This window comes from Ovis aries, chromosome 21 (genome assembly GCF_016772045.2).
Source record: "Ovis aries strain OAR_USU_Benz2616 breed Rambouillet chromosome 21, ARS-UI_Ramb_v3.0, whole genome shotgun sequence".
Taxonomy (NCBI): domain Eukaryota; kingdom Metazoa; phylum Chordata; class Mammalia; order Artiodactyla; family Bovidae; genus Ovis; species Ovis aries.
This window is the reverse complement of record NC_056074.1, coordinates 22,015,137-22,036,037: the sequence shown is the minus strand read 5'-3', so window position 1 is coordinate 22,036,037 and position 20,901 is coordinate 22,015,137. Positions and strand designations below refer to the sequence as shown.

General features: G+C 36.4%; 1 protein-coding gene across 3 annotated transcripts in view; it reads left to right on the top strand.

Moving 5' to 3' along the window:
• The window catches only part of PRMT3 (protein arginine methyltransferase 3), a 138,455-nt gene that overhangs the window by 67,434 nt on the left and 50,120 nt on the right, over positions 1 to 20,901 (top strand). For all 3 annotated transcript variants that reach the window (XM_004019444.5, XM_012101765.4, XM_060403971.1), the window contains 3 exons: positions 5,928 to 6,006; positions 17,039 to 17,226; positions 19,178 to 19,264. In XM_004019444.5, the coding sequence (XP_004019493.2) occupies positions 5,928 to 6,006; positions 17,039 to 17,226; positions 19,178 to 19,264 (354 nt within the window). The remainder of the gene's footprint in view (positions 1 to 5,927; positions 6,007 to 17,038; positions 17,227 to 19,177; positions 19,265 to 20,901) is intronic.

The following is a 20,901-nucleotide window of genomic DNA, read 5'->3' as shown; positions in this document are numbered from 1 at the left end:
GTGTTTATGATGGGATCTGAAGATTGTCCAGAGTTATTTTTCCAGCTACATATCCTAAAATAAGTCACTTAACCTCACTAGTACTGATTTCTCTGATGTGAAAATTACGTTGTTCAAATAGTTAGAACCTCAGAAGCGCTTTCTAATATTGTTTGATCAGGATTCTGGGTAATCATTCTGCGGTATGTGGAAAAGGGCTTATTGATATTTTTTATTTTGAATGGAAGTAGACATAAATAGGAAATTCTTTTAAGTATAAATACCAAACTTCAGAGGATTAAGAAAAATTGACATTTTTAACTCAGGGGAAAAAAATCTGAGAACCTTGAAGTTTGAATTGGCACTAATTTGGCCAACTTGATCAGATTATTTTGATTGGGCTTAAAATTTTGTTTATGAATTTCAAAGAAATTTCAAGGATTTTAAAGAAGGGTCTTTTTATTTTTTGTATGCACACACATATACATAGTCTTGGATAGTCTGGAAAAAAGTGACTCCTGGGGAAAAAAGAAAAGGAATTTTAGTTCTGAGTCAAGGATTTTTAATAAAGGACCATTCACTAAGTAAATACTATATGATTCTGAAGAATCTGGTAAACCTTCGTTCTCTAATGTATTAAACATAATTTAAAAAATCTCAGAAGCCTTTACAAATATAATTTTAAGTACTTATTTTTTTTAGTTAAACTGATAAGATTTACTGCTGTAAACCCTTTTACATTTATTAACATATTTAGGTCTCGCAACAGCACTGTGATATAGAATACCATTGTTATTGTCACTGTTATTATCATGCATGTATGCACGCATATTCAGTTGCGTCCAACTCCTTGAGACCCCACGGGCTGTAGCCTGCCAGGCTCCTCTGTCCATGGGATTTCCCAGGCAAGAATACTGGAGTGGGTTGCCATTTCCCTCTCCAGGGGATCTCTGGACCCAGGGATTGAACCTGGGTCTCCTCTAGTGCAGGCAGATCTTTACTGTCTGAGCCACTAGGGAAGTCCAAATCCTTAATTTTCCTAAGTAAACACATTAATAAGAGTTTTGTTGCTAAGTCTGTGTTTTGTAGGCAGTTACTTTCTTATCAATAAATTAGTGAGTTGGGGGGAAAAGGTAAATGCCAGTGTAGAGTTGATAGCAGCAGTTTAATTAGGTTCCATTATAAGTGATTCAAACATGAGAACTGTGTTTTCTGTAAATTTAAATTTGCTGCTAATCTCTTGGGAAAATTACCGATTCAGGCTTTGCAGATTTTTCTGGTTGTATAGAAACCTTTGAAACATCGTTCATTGTGTTGTATATTGATCTTGTTAGACACTTAATTTGTGCACAGAGCAAATGAAAACAGTTTTGTTTCACAATGCTGAGTGAGGGTAACACTGATATTTGTTCACCTTTAGCATTCATTCATTCAGTCACTCAGTCGTGTCCGACTCTTTGCGACCCTATGAATCTCAGCACGCCAGGCCTCCCTGTCCATCACCAGCTCCCGGAGTTCACTCAGACTCACGTCCATCAAGTCAGTGATGCCATCCAGCCATCTCATCCTCTGTTGTCCCCTTCTCCTCCTGCTCCCAATCCCTCCCAGCATCAGAGTCTTTTCCAATGAGTCAGCTCTTCGCATGAGGTGGCCAAAGTACTGGAGTTTCAGCTTTAGCATCATTCCTTCCAAAGAAATCCCAGGGCTGATTTCCTTCCGAATGGACTAGTTGGAGCTCCTTGCGGTCCAAGGGACTCTCAAGAGTCTTCTCCAACACCACAGTTCAAAAGCATCAATTCTTTGGCGCTCAGCTTTCTTCACAGTCCAACTCTCACATCCATACATGACTACTGGAAAAACCATAGCCTTGATTAGACGGACCTTTGTTGGCAGAGTAATGTCTCTGCTTTTCAACATGTTATCTAGGTAGGTCATAACTTTTCTTCCAAGGAGTAAGCGTCTTTTAGTTTCATGGCTGCAGTCACCATCTGCAGTGATTTTGGAGCCCCCCAAAATAAAGTCTTGACATTGTTTCCGCTGTTTCCCTATCTATTTGCCATGAAGTGATGGGACCAGATGCCATGATCTAAGTTTTCTGAATGTTGAGCTTTAAGCCAACTTTTTTACTTTCTCCACTTTCACTTTCATCAAGAGGCTTTTTAGTTCCTCTTCACTTTCTGCCATAAGGGTGGTGTCATCTGCATATCTGAGGTTATTGATGTTTCTCCTGGCAATCTTGTTTCCAGATTGTGCTTCTTCCAGTCCAGCGTTTCTCATGATGTACTCTGCATATAAGTTAAATAAGCAGGGTGACAATATACAGCCTTGACATACTCCTTTTTCCTGTTTGGAACCAGTCTGTTGTTCCATGTCCAGTTCTAACTGTTGATTCCTGACCTGCATACAGGTTTCTCAAGAGGCAGGTCAGGTGGTCTGGTATTCCTATCTCTTTCAGAATTGTCCATAGTTTATTATGATCCACACAGTCAAAGGCTTTGGCATAGTCAATGAGGCAGAAATAGATGTTTTCTGGAACTCTCTTGCTTTTTCGATGCTCCAGCAGATGTTGGCAATTTGATCTCTGGTTCCTCTGCCTTTTCTAAATCCAGCTTGAACATCAGGAAGTTCACGGTTCACGTATTTCTGAAGCCTGGCTTGGAGGATTTTGAGCATTTCTTTACTAGCGTGTGAAATGAGTGCAATTGTGTGGTAGTTTGAGCATTCTTTGGCATTGCCTTTCTTTGGGATTGGAATAAAAACGGACCTTTTCCAGTCCTGTGGCCACTGCTGAGTTTTCCAAACTTGCTGGCATACTGAATGCAGCACTTTCACAGCATCATCTTTCAGGATTTGAAATAGCTCCACTGGAATTCCATCACCTCCACTAGCTTTGTTCATTGTGATGCTTTCTAAGGCCTACTTGACTTCACATTCCAGGATGTCTGGCTCTAGGTGAGTGATCACACCATTGTGATTATCTTGGTCTCGAAGATCTTTTTTGTACAGTTCTTCTCTGTATTCTTGCCACCTCTCCTTAATATCTTCTGCTTCTGTTAGGTCCCTACCATTTCTGTCCTTTATTGAGCCCATCCTTGCATGAAATGTTCCCTTGGTATCTCTAATTTTCTTGAAGAGATCTCTTCTTTCCCATTCTGTTTGCCTCTATTTCTTTGCATTGATCACCAAGGAAGGTTTTCTTATCTCTTCTTGCTATTCTTTGGAACTCTGCATTCGGATACTTATATGTTTCCTTTTCTCCTTTTCTTTTCTTTTCTTTTTTTTTTTTTTTAATTTTTATTTTTGCTTTATTTTACTTTACAATACTGTATTGGTTTTGCCATACATTGACATGAATCTGCCACGAGTGTACATGAGTTCCCAAACATGAACCCCCCCTCCCACCTCCCATCCCCTATCATCTCTCTGGATCATCCCCATGCACCAGCCCCAAGCACCCTGTATCCTGCATCGAACATAGACTGGTGATTCGTTTCTTACATGATAACATACATGTTTCAATGCCATTCTCCCAAATCATCCCACCCTCTCCCTCTCCCTCCGAGCCCAAAAGTCCGCTCTACACATCTGTGTCTCTTTTACTGTCTCGCTTGCAGGCTCATCATTACCTTCTCTCTAAATTCCATATATATGTGTTAGTATACTGTATTGGTGTTTTTCTTTCTGGACTCCTTTGCTTTTCGCTTCTCTTCTTTTCACAGCTATTTGTAAGTCCTCCTCAGACAGCCATTTTGTTTTTTTGCATTTCTTTTCCATGGGGATGGTCTTGATGCCTGTCTCCTGTACAATGTCATGAACCTCCGTCCATAGTTCATCAGGCACTCTATCTATCAGATCTAGGCCCTTAAATCTATTTCTCACATCCACTGTATAATCATAAGGCTTTGATTTAGGTCATCCCTGAATGTTCTAGTGGTTTTCCCTACTTTCTTCAATTTAGTCTGAGTTTGGCAATAAGGAGTTCATGATCTGAGCCACAGTCAGCTCCCGGTCTTGTTTTTGTTGACTGTATAGAGCTTCTCCATCTTTGGCTGCAAAGAATATAATCAGTCTGATTTCGGTGTTGACCATCTGGTGATGTCCATGTGCAGAGCCTTCTCTTGTGTTGTTGGAAGAGGATGTTTGCTATGACCAGTGCATTTTCTTGGCAAAACTCTTTGCCCTGCTTCATTCTGTATACCAAGGCCAAATGTGCCTGTTATTCCAGGTGTTTCTTGACTTCCTATTTTTGCATTCCAGTCCCCTATAATGAAAAGGATATCTTTTTTGGGTGTTCTAAAAGGTCCTGTAGGTCTTCATAGAACCATTCAACGTCAGCTTCTTCAGCATTACTGGTTGGGACATAGACTTGGATTACTGTGATATTGAATGGTTTGCCTTGGAAACGAATAGAGATCATTCTGTCGTTTTTGAGATTGCATCCAAGTACTGCATTTTGGACTCTCTTATTGACCATGATGGCTACTCCATTTCTTCTAAGAGATTCCTGTCCGCAGTAGTAGACATAATGGTCATCTGAGTTAAATCCATATTAGCAATAATAGGGTTTACTATATGCTAATAAGCACTGTACTGAAGACTTACTTTTCCATACTGTTCAGGGCTATTGGGAGATGGGTCCCAGAAGAAGACTAATAGAAACTGGCTTTGATCTCTCACTTATAATTACTTTATCATTTCTATAATAAACTGTAGCATACTGCTAGAATATGCTGTGTATGTGACACCGATACAGTAAGCCCTCTACATACGAACCTTCAAGTAGCAAACTTTGAAAGATTCAAATATGCCCAGCTATCACACTGTACTACTGTACTTTTCAAGTTGCTTTACTGTAAGAGTAAAAACGTTTTCTTAATTTTTTGTTTTTTTATGTTTTATTGTATGAAATGTATTATAAACCTGTTACAGTATAGTACTATATAGCCAGTTGTGTTAGCTTGTTACTTAGGCTAACTTTGTTGGATTTACAAATCGGACTTACAGCCGTGCTCTCAGAATGGAACTGGTTCGTATGTAGGGGACTTACTGAAGTGGTGAGTTATCTTTTCATTTGTGCTGTGATTATCCGTTTTTGGTGAAGTAGTCAGTGGTGTTCTCCAGAATCTGAAGTGCACTGGGGCCAAGTTTCACGCAGTGTGTTTCAGACAGCAGAGTTCTGCAAGATGTTGATATATGTTACACAGAAAAAGAAAGGTCTCTAGTCAAAAAGCGGGAAATATGCCATACTCTTCACTGTAACACTTTTCAGAACTTGTTAATGTGCTATTGTGCATTATGAATCTCTCTGAGGAGAATAGAGCATCTGCTCTTCCTCACCTCTTTGATTAAAAGTCCCCTCTCGTCTTTTTTTAAAAAAAACTCTCTAAAGAGATTGTCTTTGGGCAGAAAATAACTTCGGGAAAAGATATTCTAGACCAGTTTCTCAGCCTTAGCCCTATAGACATTTGAGATCAGACATTTGTTTGTTTGGGGGGCCATCCTGTGTCAGTAAAAGATGTTTATCAGTAAAGGATGTTTACCTCCTAAATAGTTGTGACAATCAAAAATGTTCTCTGGGGGCAAATAGAACAATTGGTCTAGATTCATACTGCAGTATTCCAGGAAGTTATATAATATTAGCAATTTCTATGTGAAACTTTGCTTTTAATGGGGAAGAAACAATAGTCTAGGAAGTGGAAGCACAGGTGGAGAAGGTTCATTACATTCTACTGTAATAAACATTCGGGATCCACTTTGTACCCTTGCTTGATTTAATTATTACATGGGGAATTTCCTGCAAAAAGTAATTTCAAACTTTGAAGACTATTATTATATTGTAGAGTCAAAAAATTATTTTTTGCTGAAATAGTAGCCTAGATATTTAAAGTTATCTGCTTATGATGATATTGCACATTTCTGAAAACATTTTTTCCTTTTTATTTATATAGGGCTATTTTCTTCTCTTTGAGTCTATGTTAGATTCTGTCCTTTATGCAAAGAACAAATACTTGGCAAAAGGAGGATCGGGTGAGTATAAAATTCTAGTTTTAGTAATCTAATTTTAGTCTGGCAGAACCAAATGAACCTTTGGATTTCAAATAAACTATGCATGACTGAGAAAGTTCCCAATAGAGATGAAAGATGTTTCCATTAGAGGAAGGTTTAAGACATTTGTTTAGTGTACTCTTGATAGTAGAACATTATATTAATATAAGATAGGCAGGACTCCCAAGTTAATGGTATTCTCGTAAACACGTGAGTCTTTTGATTTGTTTGTTTGTTTTTATGACATTTAGTTGTTTTTCCCCAAAACAATTTTTCATACTAGGTTGAAAATCATTTACTTTGGTAGCAAATTTTCCATGGCTTCACTAAATGTATAAACCTGTCTTCCCTGTGATTTAACAAGAACATTTAAATATTGGTTTCTGTTAAATTTATAAAGCACCGCATACCAGTCAGTATTTTAAAATAGATCCCAATAAATGTGGAAGGCTTCCTTTTCATGTCCGTAGTGAACTTTCACTCACATTATCTGCATACTTGGTGAGATTGTGTTTTATAGGCTTTCTGCTATAAACAGCTGTATACAGATAGAGTGTCCTCAGGATTATGTTTTGCTCATCTTTGGCTCTTTACTGAGCTCTACAGCTCCTGGACTATAGATAGTACATAACACATGTTTATTGCATTGAATCATTAAAACTGAGTTGAATAGCATCTGTCTCCCTTCACTCACCTTTCCCTGGACCTTCCCTTTCTCAAAGCTTTAGAATTAGTAAGTCATTTCTGTGGTCAGAGTATAGTTGATAAAACTGCTATATAAAAGTAGATGAAAAGGAGGATACATTTTGAACTGATATCATAAAGCATTTGAGCATACATATGCCTCCAGCCCATTCATGTTCTATGAAATTACTTTGGCAGTAAAAATCAGTAAGGCCAAAACAGAAAGTGCACAGAAAATTCTCCAGTACAATTGAGGTCTTTTTATGATAACATTTAAGTGGATTGCCTTTCTTTTGCAAAATGCTCTTATTTTATCACTGTATTTTCTGCAACCAATTCAAGATATGTTTCTGATCTGTGACATGAATGTGGCTAGAATGTTTTAGATGTATTTTAACCTGTAATAATTGGCTATATCTTTTAATAATTGCAGTGGTTTTTTTTTTATGACAAGTATACTTAATGACTAAAAACTAATATTATCTACTGTTTGTCTACTAGTTGCCAAATAATACAGTCTGCCTTTATTTATTGTATTACATATAATCGTCACAACAGCCCTTAGAGATTTTAGAAACGTCCTGGATGGTACGTTTAAATATCCAAGCCTTGAACTTGTTTTTCTAAACACAGATCTGCCAGACTCTAGTATTCATGTTCTATTGACTGTCCCTTGTTGTTTCTTTACTAAAGTGCATTTTATTGAATCTCATTCTTGCCTTGAAGTTGTTTCAGGGGAAGATTTCAGAAAACTGTTTCCATACCTCCCTGAGTGGTGTTCATTGATCTTACTGAAGGACTGACAGCAGCTTAATACATTTAAATTGAATTCTTGATGAAATTCATTAAGAACTTACAGCCATGTGAATAAAGAGGTTGTAGCTGAAACAGTGGCAGAGCTATTTTCCATCATTGGAGGGATAAAGTAGAGACGCATAAATCTCTCTTTCCATATTTTTATATAGCTGCTTTTAGCACTCAGATTTTCTAGGGGTGTATTAAAGAGAGGTCAGCATTCAGATGCCTCAGTGGTGCTATTGAATGTCACTTGTCAACAGAATCAAAAAAGTAGGAGAAGACAGAAGTGAGTAACATGAAGTGGTTTAGCCTGTCTTGTGTGTTTGAGCATGCTTCAGCGAATATCGTCGGTCATCTAGATGCTCATTCTTTTATTGCAAACAAGAGTTTTATGTTTTCCTTAACGAAAGATTTACTAAGCAATTAGTAATGTAAAGATTTAAGAAAGAATAACTGAATTATGAAAAACAGACTATTGAAGACTATATAAGCATGGAGGGACCACAGTTTATTTTTCTAGGAGTCTTAGTTCAATTTATGTCTCACTTTATATATAATGGCAAGGCCTTTATAAAACATAGTCAGCCAATAACTGAAGTATTCACTCTCCTAATCACCAAGTAATTCCACAGTACTGTAGAGGTGCTCATTTCTGCTGTTATCACTAATGAAACTTCCGTTGGGATTCCCTGGCAGTCCAGTGGTTAGGACGCGGTGCATTCATTGCCTTGTGCCTGTGTTCAGTCCTCGATTGGGGAACTAAGATTCCACATGCCATGTGGTGAGGCCAAATAAAAAAAAAAATAATTTTTTTTTTAAGTTTTATAAAGTTACTGAAAGTGGGTTTACTGCTTTCTGCTTATTATCAGTTTACCAATTGTATATCAGAAATGTAGTGGTTTTACATTCAACCAACCAAAAAATCAGGAGGAAAACCAGGAAAATGTTAGATCATGACCAGTGCATATTTTTACAAGGAAGTTGAAAACCAATGTATATTTTAGGATTGAAGCATAGATACAAATGTTTTATACACTAAAAGTGTCAAAATACTTACACAGATTTATCTTTAATAGGAATTTATGGAATTCATTATTTCATAATTTGAGGGTTGGCTGTTTATGTCACTTAAAATTGACAACTAACATAATAAGTACATTTAGTACTACAAAGGTAATATTAAAATGATACTGTTGATTAAAATTGAATGGTGAAGCTTGTGGTCATCAATCCTGTCTGTGTCTTGATTGTGGTGGTGATTGTATAACTAGTGTGTTTGTCAAATCACATAGGATTATACATCAAAAAGGGCAAAGAGAGTGAGTTTTATTGCATGTAAATTTTACCTTAGTAGAATTGACTTAAAAAAAAAAAAGAAGCAGTATTACCTCCATCAGGTCAAATGAATCATGATATAATTTGATTTCTAGCTATTTTGAAAAATAAAACTATGTACTAACTTTATGGCCATTTCTGTAATTTTTGTTAGTATTATCAATATAGCTCTATAACTAAAAAATAATTGGGTGATTAAGAAGAGGAAAGGAAAGGGGAAGAACCAAGTAAATACAGTAACTATCATTACTTGTGATAGGAGATTAGTAAATACTATTAAAAAGAGACAAACAGAAGATATTCTGTAAGGTTGTAATTGTAAAGTTAGCTATTAGAACAAAAAAGGCATACTTCGTAAATAAAAGAATTAATACTTAAGAAAAAAGGGAAAAGGTTGTGCAGTTGAACTGCTTGAAAAACAAAATAAAACAAAAACTGCAGATACAGAGTAACATTGATAGGAACAAGAAAATTTTTCATATCAGTAGTGTACATGGACTAAACTAATTTATAAAAGAAAAAGAATTTTAGGTTGGAACACAAGAGAAACCCTGATTCTATGGTACACCTAAAACAAAATTACATAGAAAAGTCAGGACAAAAAAAAGATACTCAAGCAAATAAGAAAAAACAGTTATGATATTGATACCTAACAAAAGGGAATTTGGGCAAAGCATATAATTAATCATAAAAATAAGGCTTAGCACTAAGTAGCAAAATCATGCCCATCTTCATAGCTACTGAAAAGGTGATGTATATAAAATACATGAACAGTCTGAAAATTTGGTTAAGAATGGCATACTTCAGTTGTTTGTTTCTGAGAATCTCCCCCACAAAATATCTTCTCATTATAAAAGGGAAAAGAGTAAATTTCTCTGTAGAAGCCTAGCAGACTCCACTTTTAGTCATAATCAGAGTTGGCATCCTCCAGAATTGGACTAATTGATACTGTTGGAGCATGAAGAAATAATTTGTTGTTTTGAAACTTCCTCAGAACTGATAACAGTTTTGCAAAATTATAGTTTGCATAAAAATGTAGAGGCCCTAAAGGAGACATCTTCTCTGGTATTGGAAAAGAATGTTATTTTCATTGCCCTTCATTACAAGGAAAATGAAAGTTTTCTTCCCCTCTCATATGGTCAGAACAAAATTCAGCTTCCTTATGAGGTCCTTCTCAGTATACTGCTTCTCTAATTTATAAATTGTCAGGATTATTAAGTTGAGAACTTTGTTTATGCAAAGCAGAGTTTTCAGACAGCCATTTCCTAAGTCATTATTTCCCAATCTTGACAGACCATCACAATGTCTGGGACCTTTTATTAAAATTCCAGATACTTTTGAACCAAAAACCACATCAGATACTTTTGAACCAAAAACTCAGGGAATCATCCTATTTTTCAAATTTATTTAAGATGTACACAGTAGTGGACTCCTTTGGTGGTTCATTGGTAAAGAATCTGCCTTCCTAGCCGGCGACTCAGGTTGGATCCCAGGGTCGGAGAGATCCCCTGGAGAAGGAAGTGGTGGCCCACTCCAGTATTCTTGCCTGGTAATCCCATGGACAGAGGAGCCTTGGAGGGCTACTGTGCCTGGGATCGCAGAGTCTGACGTGATTTAGCAAGTAAACAGCGATAGTGCACAATAGTAGGCATTGCTGCCTCTGAAAAGTAGACAGAGATTTAGGTGTGTATCATTAGTGGAGCCTCAGTCATGGACTCGTGCCTAACTTGCAAAGGAGGGAAAGCAACTTTTTCTCATTTTCAGCTTCTGTAAAAGAAAGCAGATCTGCCTCATAACAGGAAATCTCACACACAGGTCAGAAGAGGGCGGCAGAACAGAGTGGCAGATACATACACTGGAATCTTGGTCTATGCTAATAAGAAATCGCCTCTGTTACGAATTCCAGGTTTACGAATGCCTTTCCCTTGCAAGCTGAACTCTAGAGTGTATTGACTCCTCCCCCATTTCTGCTTGGTTGCTCTCCTTTTTAGTGTCTTTTTGCTTTGTCACCTCATTCCTTTACTCAGATGGCATGGGTAAGGCAGAACGTTCCCATTTTCCTCACTTTGCCCTGAAGTTTTATTAATCTTTAATCTTTCTCAATGCTTTTCTCTTTCCTCATTCTTTTCCAACAGGTGCTCATTAGGGCACTTGAGTTCCTCTTTCCTTTTTCTCCATCTGAAAAGCACAAAATGTGGCATCATGAATAATGGAAAGCACAAAATTTTGCAGTCAGACCTTGAATTAAATCCCTGCTTCATCAGATGACTAGTTCCTAGGTATCTGATTAAGAACAGTAATTTGGGCAAGTTATTTTATTCCTCTGAACTTCAGTTTCCTTATCTGAAAAATGAAGATTATAATCTAGCTTCATAGAATCAGTCAAAAGTCTAAATGAGGTGCTTGACATAAAGTAGTTGCTCAATAAACGTTAATTCCACTCCTGAGTTATGGCTGATAAACATGAGATTCACGTTAAATTTATACATTATAAAAGTTTGCTGCCAGTTTAGGCATCTTCACCTGCCTTTTGTATAGTACTTGACTTTTCCATAACTTATCTCAGTATGACCAGTCACTGACTCTGTGTCATAGTGCTTAGAGGTTTCCTTCAGTATTTCCATAATTCACTGTGTCCTTCCTCATCTTCAGATTCATTTTCCCCACATTTATTATTTTGGTTTTGTTCTGTGATATTGCAGTACTATCATTTTCTACCTTTTTTAGTATAATTTTTCAGTGTATATTACAGCAACAATTTAGCCTAGCTAAGCTTTAGTGTGGGCCCAGTCAGTATTATGTTAATGATGAGAAAATGTTCCAATTTCTAAATAAACAGTTGATTTTTAAGATAACCTTATTATATAAATTAGTTTTTTAAAACTCTTGCGATTGTTTGATGACGTAGTTACCTAGTAGTGCATTTTCCTTGATCTGTGACAGTCATTTTATCATTGACTATTATTTCACTAAAGTTTTCCTCTATGTGGTTCATATACTGTGAAAAGAACAGTCTGTTTTGACTTATTTATTATCTCCTTTTTGTTATAAACCTTTTCCTTCTCTGGTTATTTATATACAAACAATGATGCTAGTGTTTACTAGGAGTTGTTTCTTCATGCATCTCAGTCTTATCCTTTAGTGTCCAAAAGTTTGTGAGGCATTTCTAAGGGATAAAGGATTTCCCATCTTTATCTGTTCACCATGTGAGCTGTTCTAGTGACAAATGAATTCTGGGCAATGAATCGAGAAGGACACAGATGTCAAAGCCATGAATTTATAAATGGTCTGCTAAGAGAAGGCTTTTGTCCAGTCAGTGCTTTGTTAATTTCACCTACAAGAGGGAATAATTATTCAATTATGCTTCTATCTGACAAAAATCAGATGACAAATGTATCAGAATGCAAAGGTAGAGGGTTAGTCAGGATGCTGGCAGGTGGCCCAAAATGTTAGCCAGCTGTGAGGAGGTGGATAAAGAATCAAATTGACCTATAGCACTGATAGCAAGTCTTTCATGAATATTCATAGATCTTACTAACTGAAAGATAAAAACTTATTTCTAAATTCTAACAAATACAGAGGCCATGATTTTTTATATCTTTGTGAAATATATTTGATAATTAGCTTGAAAAATAAACTTCAAAAAATTAAGTCATATTCCTCTTTAGTCTGTTTCTTCTTATTACCAACATATTTTTAATTGTTTTTTAACATTTAAAGTGTTATTGTTACTTCCTATAATATGCTAATTGTGTTAGCAAATTTTTTTAATTGGAGGATAATTGCGTTACAGTATTGTGTTGGTTTTTGCCATATATCAACATGAACTGGCCCCAGATATATATATGTCCCCTCCCTCCTCAACTCCCCTTCCATCTCCCTCTCCATCCCACCCCTCTGGGTTGTCCCAGGGCACTGAGTTGAGCTCCCTGTGTCACACAGCAAATTCCCACTGGCTATCTATTTTACATATGGTGATAGATATGTTTCCATGCTGTTCTCTCGATTTGTCCCACCCTCTGCTTCCGCAGCTGTGTCCACAAATCTGTTCCCTGTGTCTCTGTCTCCATAGCTGCCCTGCAGATAGGTTCATCAGTACTGTCTTTCCAGATTCATACGCATGCGTTAATATACAATGTCTTTCTGACTTCCTTTACTCAGTATAATAGGCTCTAGGTTCAACCACCTCATTAGGACTGACTCTAATGTGTTCTTTTTTATAGTTGAGTAATATTCCATTACACACACACACCACGATTTCTGTAAGATTCATCTGTCAGTGGACATCTAGGTTACTTCCACGTCCTGGCTATTGTAAAAAGTGCTGCCACAAACATTTGGGTACATGCATCTCTTTCAGTTATGGTTTTCTCAGGGTATATGCCCAGTAGTGGGATTTTTGTGTCATATGGTAGTTCTGTTCCTAGCTGTTTAAGGAGTCTCCATAGTGACTATATCAATTTATATTCCCACCAGTAGCAAGAGGGTTCCCTTCTTTCCACATCCTCTCCAGGATTTATCATTTGTAGAATTTTTAATGGTGGTCATTCTGACTGGTATGAGGTGATACCTCATTGTAGTTTTGATTTGCATTTCTCTAATATCAGAATTGCTTTTTAATTAATTGTAGTAACTGAGGTTTTCCTTATAAAAACAGTGGAAAAGTTATCCTTACTTCTTAATGCTGTTTCTAAGTGGCTCAGATGGTAAAACGTCTGCCTGCAATGCGGGAGACCCGGGTTTGATTCCTGGGTCGGGAAGATCCCATGGAGAAGGCCCTGGAGAAGGAAATGGCAATCCACTCCAGCACTCTTGCCTGGAAAATCCCATGGATGGAGGAGCTTGATAGGCTACAGTCCATGGGACCCGCAAAGAGTCAGACACGACTGAGCGACTTTACTACATTACTACATTACATGAACCATGTTAAGTGGCTTGAATGTACACTGCCTCATCTGTGTTAGGAATATCCGTAAGACGCTTGCTTCTTGGAAGAAAAGTTATGACCAACCTAGACAGCATGTTAAAAAAGCAGAGATGTTACTTTGCCAACAAAGGTCCGTCTAGCCAAAGCTATGGTGTTTCTAATAGTCATGTATGGGTGTGAGAGTTGAACTGTGAAGAAAGCTGAGCGCCAAAGAATTGATGCTTTTGAACTGTGGTGTTGGAGAAGACTGTTGAGAGTCCCTTGGACTGCAAGGAGATCCAACCAGTCCATCCTAAAGGAAATCAGTCCTGCATATGCATCGGAAGGACTGATGTTGAAGCTGAAACTCCAATACTTTGGCCACCTGATGTGAAGAACTGAGTCATTTGAAAAGACCCTGGTGCTGGGAAAGATTAAAAGCGGGAGGAGCAGAGGACGACAGGGGATGAGATGGCATTACTGACTTGATAGACATGAGTTTGAGCAAGCCTCCGGAATTGGTGATGATGAACAAGGAAGCCTGGCGTGCATGACTGCAGTCCATGGGGTCGCAAAGAGTTGGACATGACTGAGGGACTGAACTGAACTGATACCTAGTGTCCTGCTTATTTTTGTAGATAAAGTTTTATTAGAAAGTAGCCATGCTCATGTATTTATAATTATCTGTGGGGCTTTTACATCATAGCACCAGAGATGAATAGTTTCAGTAAAGACCATATAGCCTACAAAACCTAATGCAGTCACTTTATATAAAATGTTTGCTGACCCCTGATCTATTATGTTCCTCTTTAAGGGTGAAACTACAAGACATAATGTTGGAAAGCTTCTGTGATGGTCATATTCAGTCTGACAAAGTGTAAACTTGGTGGTAGTTTAGTTGCTAGGTCATGTCCAGTTCTTGTGACCCCATGGACTGTAGCCTACCAGTCTCCTCAGTCCACGGGATTCTCCAGGCAAGAATACTGGAGTGGGATGCCATTTCCTTCTCCAGGGGATATCTAAAGTTGCTTCTATTTCTTCTTCAGTGTTCCTCATCATAAGGTCCTACTTCAGGAAACTAAACATGCATACCTTTCCTGTAGCAGATAACTCTTGCTGAATCACCATTTGCAGTAGCATATCTTTTACTTTGAAGAATTTATATCAATCAGAAATTTAAACACAGTCAAGAGGCTTACCACGTTAGTGGAGGAAGAGGAAAATAGAAGTAATTCAGGTTACCCAGCAGTCGACTCCAGCCCAGTGCAGCTGTCATACCTGACTCAGTCGCTGCTTTAGACAAGACTTGGGAAACTTCTTATCAGTATCAGAGCACCAGGGTTTTTTCTGGGTATCTCAGATGTCAGGTTTGGAAGAAGCAGTTGCTTTGTTGTCAACACATCTTATCATGGGCTTTATGTAGAAGATAATTTAGTACCGCTCTCGTTGAATAATAAAATTCCTACAGCGGTGGAAAGAAAGTTCGGAGGAAGGAGGGTTATTTCTCTGATGTTTAAGTCTGAAGGCTAAGTTAATAAGGTGTTGATACAATTTCCTAAATGTTGACATTTGAAGGACAAAGTTAATTTTATTATTAGTCCAAAAAAAAGAACATCAATATTTTAAAAATTTTGTGTTACAGACTTTTACTTGTTACTAGAAGAGGGTTTCTCTCAGCTTCCCTGGTGGCTCAGTGGTAAAGAATCCACCTGGCAATGCAAAGGACACAGGTTCATTCCCTTATCCGAGAAGATCGTACGCGCCATGGAGCTACCAAGTCCACATACAACTGCTGAGCCTGTGCTCTAGAGCCCATGCTCCGCAACAAAAGAGGCCCCCGCAGTGAGAAGCCCACGCACCACAACTAGAGAGTAGCCCCCGTTCTCCGAAACTACAGGAAAGGCCACACAGCAGTGGAAACCAGCACAGCCAAAACTAAGGAAATAAAAAGGAAGAGTCTTCTCTGAACACACTATTCCCCTACCTCTCAACACTTACTCGCTTGGCATTGAATCCAGATCACCTCTGTTGAATTCCAGGCCTATGTATCAGCTGGTGATTGGGAATTTTTACCTATTTGTCTAAGCATTAAACTCTCATAGTCCTCTTGAATCTGCCCTTATTTTATTCCCTGTTCCCCTGATTAGTACCATAGTTTGCCCAGTCACTGAGTATAAATCGTGTCATCCTTGCCTCTTCCCTGTTTCTCGCTTTCATAGCCAGCCTGTCTTAGTCTGTAAGTTCTGCCTCCTAAACTTCCCTGGACTGTATCCCTCCTCTCCATTCCCACAGCCGTCACTCTACCTCAGATCAGCTCAGTTATTACAAGTGCCTCTTTCTTAAGTCTTGCTTCCTACCATTTATTCTCCACATTGCACTCCAGGTGGCTTTTCTGAAACCAAAATTTGACCAGGTGCTTCTTCATATAAAATTTTTCACTGGGTTATCCTTATTCTCAGAATAAAGTCCAGTTTATTAACGTGGTTTACTCAGCACTGGCTTTATTTCTTTTGGTTTCTACTTACCTTTGTAACTTAGTATTCCTTTCTTATTCCTCTCAAGTTGGAGTGTACTATGCTCCTAGATGCCCACTGCCCACCCTATCTAGAACCTATCTCCCCCTCCCTGTTCCAAACTTGCTTGTTCTTCAGCGCTCATTGTAATAATATCCTTGTTTCCCTGCCATAAACAAACCTGAGTTAGCTGGGTTTTTTTTTTTTTTTTTCTTTTCTGTAGGTCTCTTAATACCTTATGCTTCCGCTTTCTTAGTATTTATTACATCACAAATAATTGTCAGTTTATTTGTCAAAATTGTATAAATGTAAGTTTGAGTAGGGTCATGTATCCACAGTCTGTAAATTAGTAGCTTATTGGCACATATTGAGTGCTCCTAAATATTTACCTTTTATAATAAATAAGAGAGGGTAATATGAACTGGTCTCCTATACAACTATAAAATTCTGTCCCATAATTTTCTTTACATGTCACATAACATCTTTAGAAATGACTTGTCTTCACACATTTCAGAGGAACATATAAGGTAAAAATCTAGTACCTTTTTACAGTCAGCATGTTTAATATTAATAAATTCAAGATTGTGTCACCCTTTTAAAATAATTTGAATAGGAGCTCATCATTGAAATCCTTATTTTAATCTTCCTACCCTCCATTGCTAGTAATCAATTGCTAGTAATCTCTATTTTGGATTTGGTATTTCTGTTTAGCCTTAATGATTGTATTTTGTTATAAAGGGAGATAATACTAAATTGTTGGGTGTTTTATTTGTTACAGTCTACCCTGATATTTGCACTATCAGCCTTGTGGCAGTAAGTGATATGAATAAGCATGCTGACAGAATTGCTTTTTGGGATGACGTCTATGGCTTCAACATGTCCTGCATGAAGAAAGCAGTCATTCCAGAGGCTGTGGTGGATATTTTAGATCCAAAGACACTTATTTCAGATGCCTTTAGTATTAAGGTGGGTACTGTACTAATTTTCTTTAATGGTGTGGCTTTTTCTTATTTTTCATTTATGAGATTAGTATTTCAAATTAATGAATTGATTTTAAGTATGGGTCTTCAAAACTAATCATTCTTCATTTTAATTAAAGCAACTTGATGTCATAATATTTACCAGTTGACTGTGCTGTCCGTTTGGAATCACTTCTCTTTATGCAGTAAAGTTTCTTACACTGAAAGCTTGAATCATTGATTTAGTAAAGGCAGAAAGTCCTGTGGTATTGTCATTTCTGTTTCACCACCACCTCCTCCCCTTAGTTGTAAGCTTCTTATTTACAGCCAGGTTATTCATTCATATATATTTCACACAGTTTAACTTCTCATTCAGATTTCTTCCAGCCTGTTCAGATTAAGTAATTATAGAGACTATGTCCATGAGACTAAAACCCTGCTATTTTAATTTTATATTCTTCACCATGTTAATCTCTAGTTTTATTGACAATTTGCTATGTCACATTTGCATAGGTTGAGTAATTTTGCAGTTAGTGATAGTACTGTTGGTTTTGGTGAAAGACTCCTTAATTTATCTATTTCAATTGTATAATTAAATAAATATAGCTTGTTTAGTGTTAAATTCAGAACACTGTCTCTTTTTAGTCACACTGTTACTTTCATAGTATCAATAATTATTCTTGGCACAAAGTATTCAACAGATAATCAGTAAAAGTTCATTAATTTTCTTAAGTGGATAAAGTCTTAAATTAATATGTAAAGTTTCTCAACAAGAAAACAAGCTGATTAAACTTGCATTCAGCTTTTAAGAAAAAATATAGCATGGTTAATGACTATAGGACTGTTCAGTGCCCTGGTACACTGAGTGTAAAGGATTTATTTGGATTCTTCCACTCAGGAAAGGATGTATGGTTATAGCCAATTCAATCTTAAGACAGAACAGAAAGAGAAGGGTCCCATGTCGTGGTGCTAATTTCTCTTTCTAGTTATTTCTTGGCTTAATTCCTGAAAATGCTATGGGTAAATAAAATAGTTGAAATAGAAAATTTAGGACTGATAAACAAAGGTGTTTAAAAAGTATACATAGCCTTTCTCTTTTTGTTTGTTTAGGTAAATGTTGCCTGTTCTGTATTCCCCAATTCTGTTATAAATAAAAGGCAACCACAGTGTAGCTTCTTTAAAATTTTCTCGCTGTTTAAAATAGAATAATGCCTCAAGTAGTCGTGTGAATTGTGTTCACTGTGTTATAACCTATTCATGGTCAGCCAGATGCCAATGAGAGCCTTCACAGCACAGCATCCTTTGGTCACACTGCTGTACCCAAGTCCATCTCCTGTCCATAGTGAAATGGAGAAGACTTTGAACTAGGACAGAACAGGAAAATAAGAATATTTGGCCATTTTTTTTCCCTGAAGTGAATCTTCATAGTTGATTTTGTTCATTGGTTGGAATTGTTATGGTTGTTCTTAATATCTAACAAACTTCAAATGCACTTACAAAAATGAATTCTAAAACACCTTATTCTTTTAAATAGCATGTGTTTTCAAGTTGGCATTTCCTACAATAAAGATTGATTTACCACACATAATTTATTGCGAATGTGTACCAGTGGTGGTTTACAAAATGATTTTAGTTGGAACACAGGAAAACACTTTTTATTTGAGAGTATTTTAATCTATCTTAGAAAAAACTTTAGCACAACAGAGCCATAATTTGTATATATTATTCGTATAACCAGTCTAAGTAAAAAATACTGATTTGATTTAAAGTAGACGTAATTAAATATTAGTGCTAGTAGCCCTTAAGTTTATAAATAATCCCCAAAGTAGAGTGTGGGTGATTAAAGTTTACAAAGCATTGGTTTATAGTAATTTTTTTGCATAAAAAGAAAAAATTTATGTGTTTCTGATTTTGTTTTTACTATTTTTCCTTCCCTCTACTGTTTTTTTAATGGGTAGCATATAGATTGTCATACGACATCTGTTTCAGATTTGGAATTTTCTTCAGATTTTACCCTAAAAATCACAGAGACATCATTGTGCACGGTAAGCTGTTTCATTCTACTTTCACAAATCTCTCTAGTAGTGTGGTTGATTGGCAGGCTAATGAATTAATTACCAGGTTTGTGATAAATGAAAAAGACTATTGCCTTTGACAGTCTATCGAATCTGTCTGTTGAATAGATCTGTTTTAATAAGTCAGTAGATGTCAGAAAGTTGAGAAGAGAAAGTATTAGGAAACCATGTTTACATAGTGATATTTCTGTATAAACTCTTCACTGTTACTTATCATATAATTAATGGAGAGCACTCAACTTTATCTTCAGAGATAAAAGTGAAATGTCCTGCTCCTCTCACTGACTCTTAACACTCAATTTAGATGGAAATAAGATGATTATTTGGTATAATATTTTATATTCCTGTGAGAAAAATAATGAAGAAACTGATGGCGTACCTGTCTTGAAAGATTCAGCCTGCTCTAATAGAAATAAGTAGTTGCTTTAGAAAAGTTAGACAAATCTAGATTCACATTTGGTTCTGCCACTCCATAGTTTCTTTGTTCAGCTTACCTAGGTAATAAGTACTGCAGACTAATTAACTGCTTTAAGAAAAATGGTTATTCTTTCTGTGTTGAAGACTAGTTATATAGATTAGTGAGATATAATATGAGAAAACACCTACAATGTAGCCAGAAATGTTATTACTAAAATATATTAATTTTTCTTAAATAATTTCTAAATGTGTATTAACACTAAGTTTACAGTATATACCTTTACCAGGAGACAGAATGTTAACAAAATGTAGACCTTTCCTTACCAATGTATAAATTTACATAGGTATTATAGGTATATTTTTGTCATTTTAAAATTTAATTACATGGTTTAAAAAATACTAATTATATCTTCAAAATGAAAATTTTTATTGAAAACTATCATCAGAAACTGTGAAACAGATTATGGTCACGTAAACTTTGACTCTTCAACCTGATTCTTTTAAATAATTTGTTCAGATCAACGTACAAAAGATTATGTGATTTCTTTAAGAGTTTTTTCAGTTCATTTTGAGCCAATAATTATTTTATATCCAAAAATGTTTTAGCTATTTTTTTGATGTTATGAGAAAGTCTTTTTTTTAATCGAAGTTGGTTTTATAGTTTAAAAAAATATCTAAATCCCAGACTTATTATTGTTAAGCACCCGTTATATTCATGTATTTAATTGGTGAAAAACAAAATTTCATTTTTCCCATTTGTTTATCCCATACTTTGTAATTCTGCTTTTTATTAATAAAAACTGAAGTTATTTTGGTCAGTTGAAATTACAGACTCCAGCTTTTAACTCCTAGACTTTGTGTTTTGATATTCATAATCCTTGAGTGTTAAAAATGACCTCGTTTTTTAAAAAAATTATTTTATTGAAGTGTGGTTGATCTACAAATGTGTTAATTTCTGCTGTACAGCAGAGTGATTCAGTTATACATATATACACATTCTTTTTCTTTGTGGTTTATTATACGATGTTGAATATAGTTCCCTGTGGTATACGGTAGGACCGTGTTGTTTATCCATTCTGTATATAATACTTTGCGTCTGCTAATCCCAACCACCCACTCCATCCCTCCCCACTACACCAAACCACAGTCTGTTCTCTGTATCCACGGGTCTGTTTCTGTTTTGTAGGTAA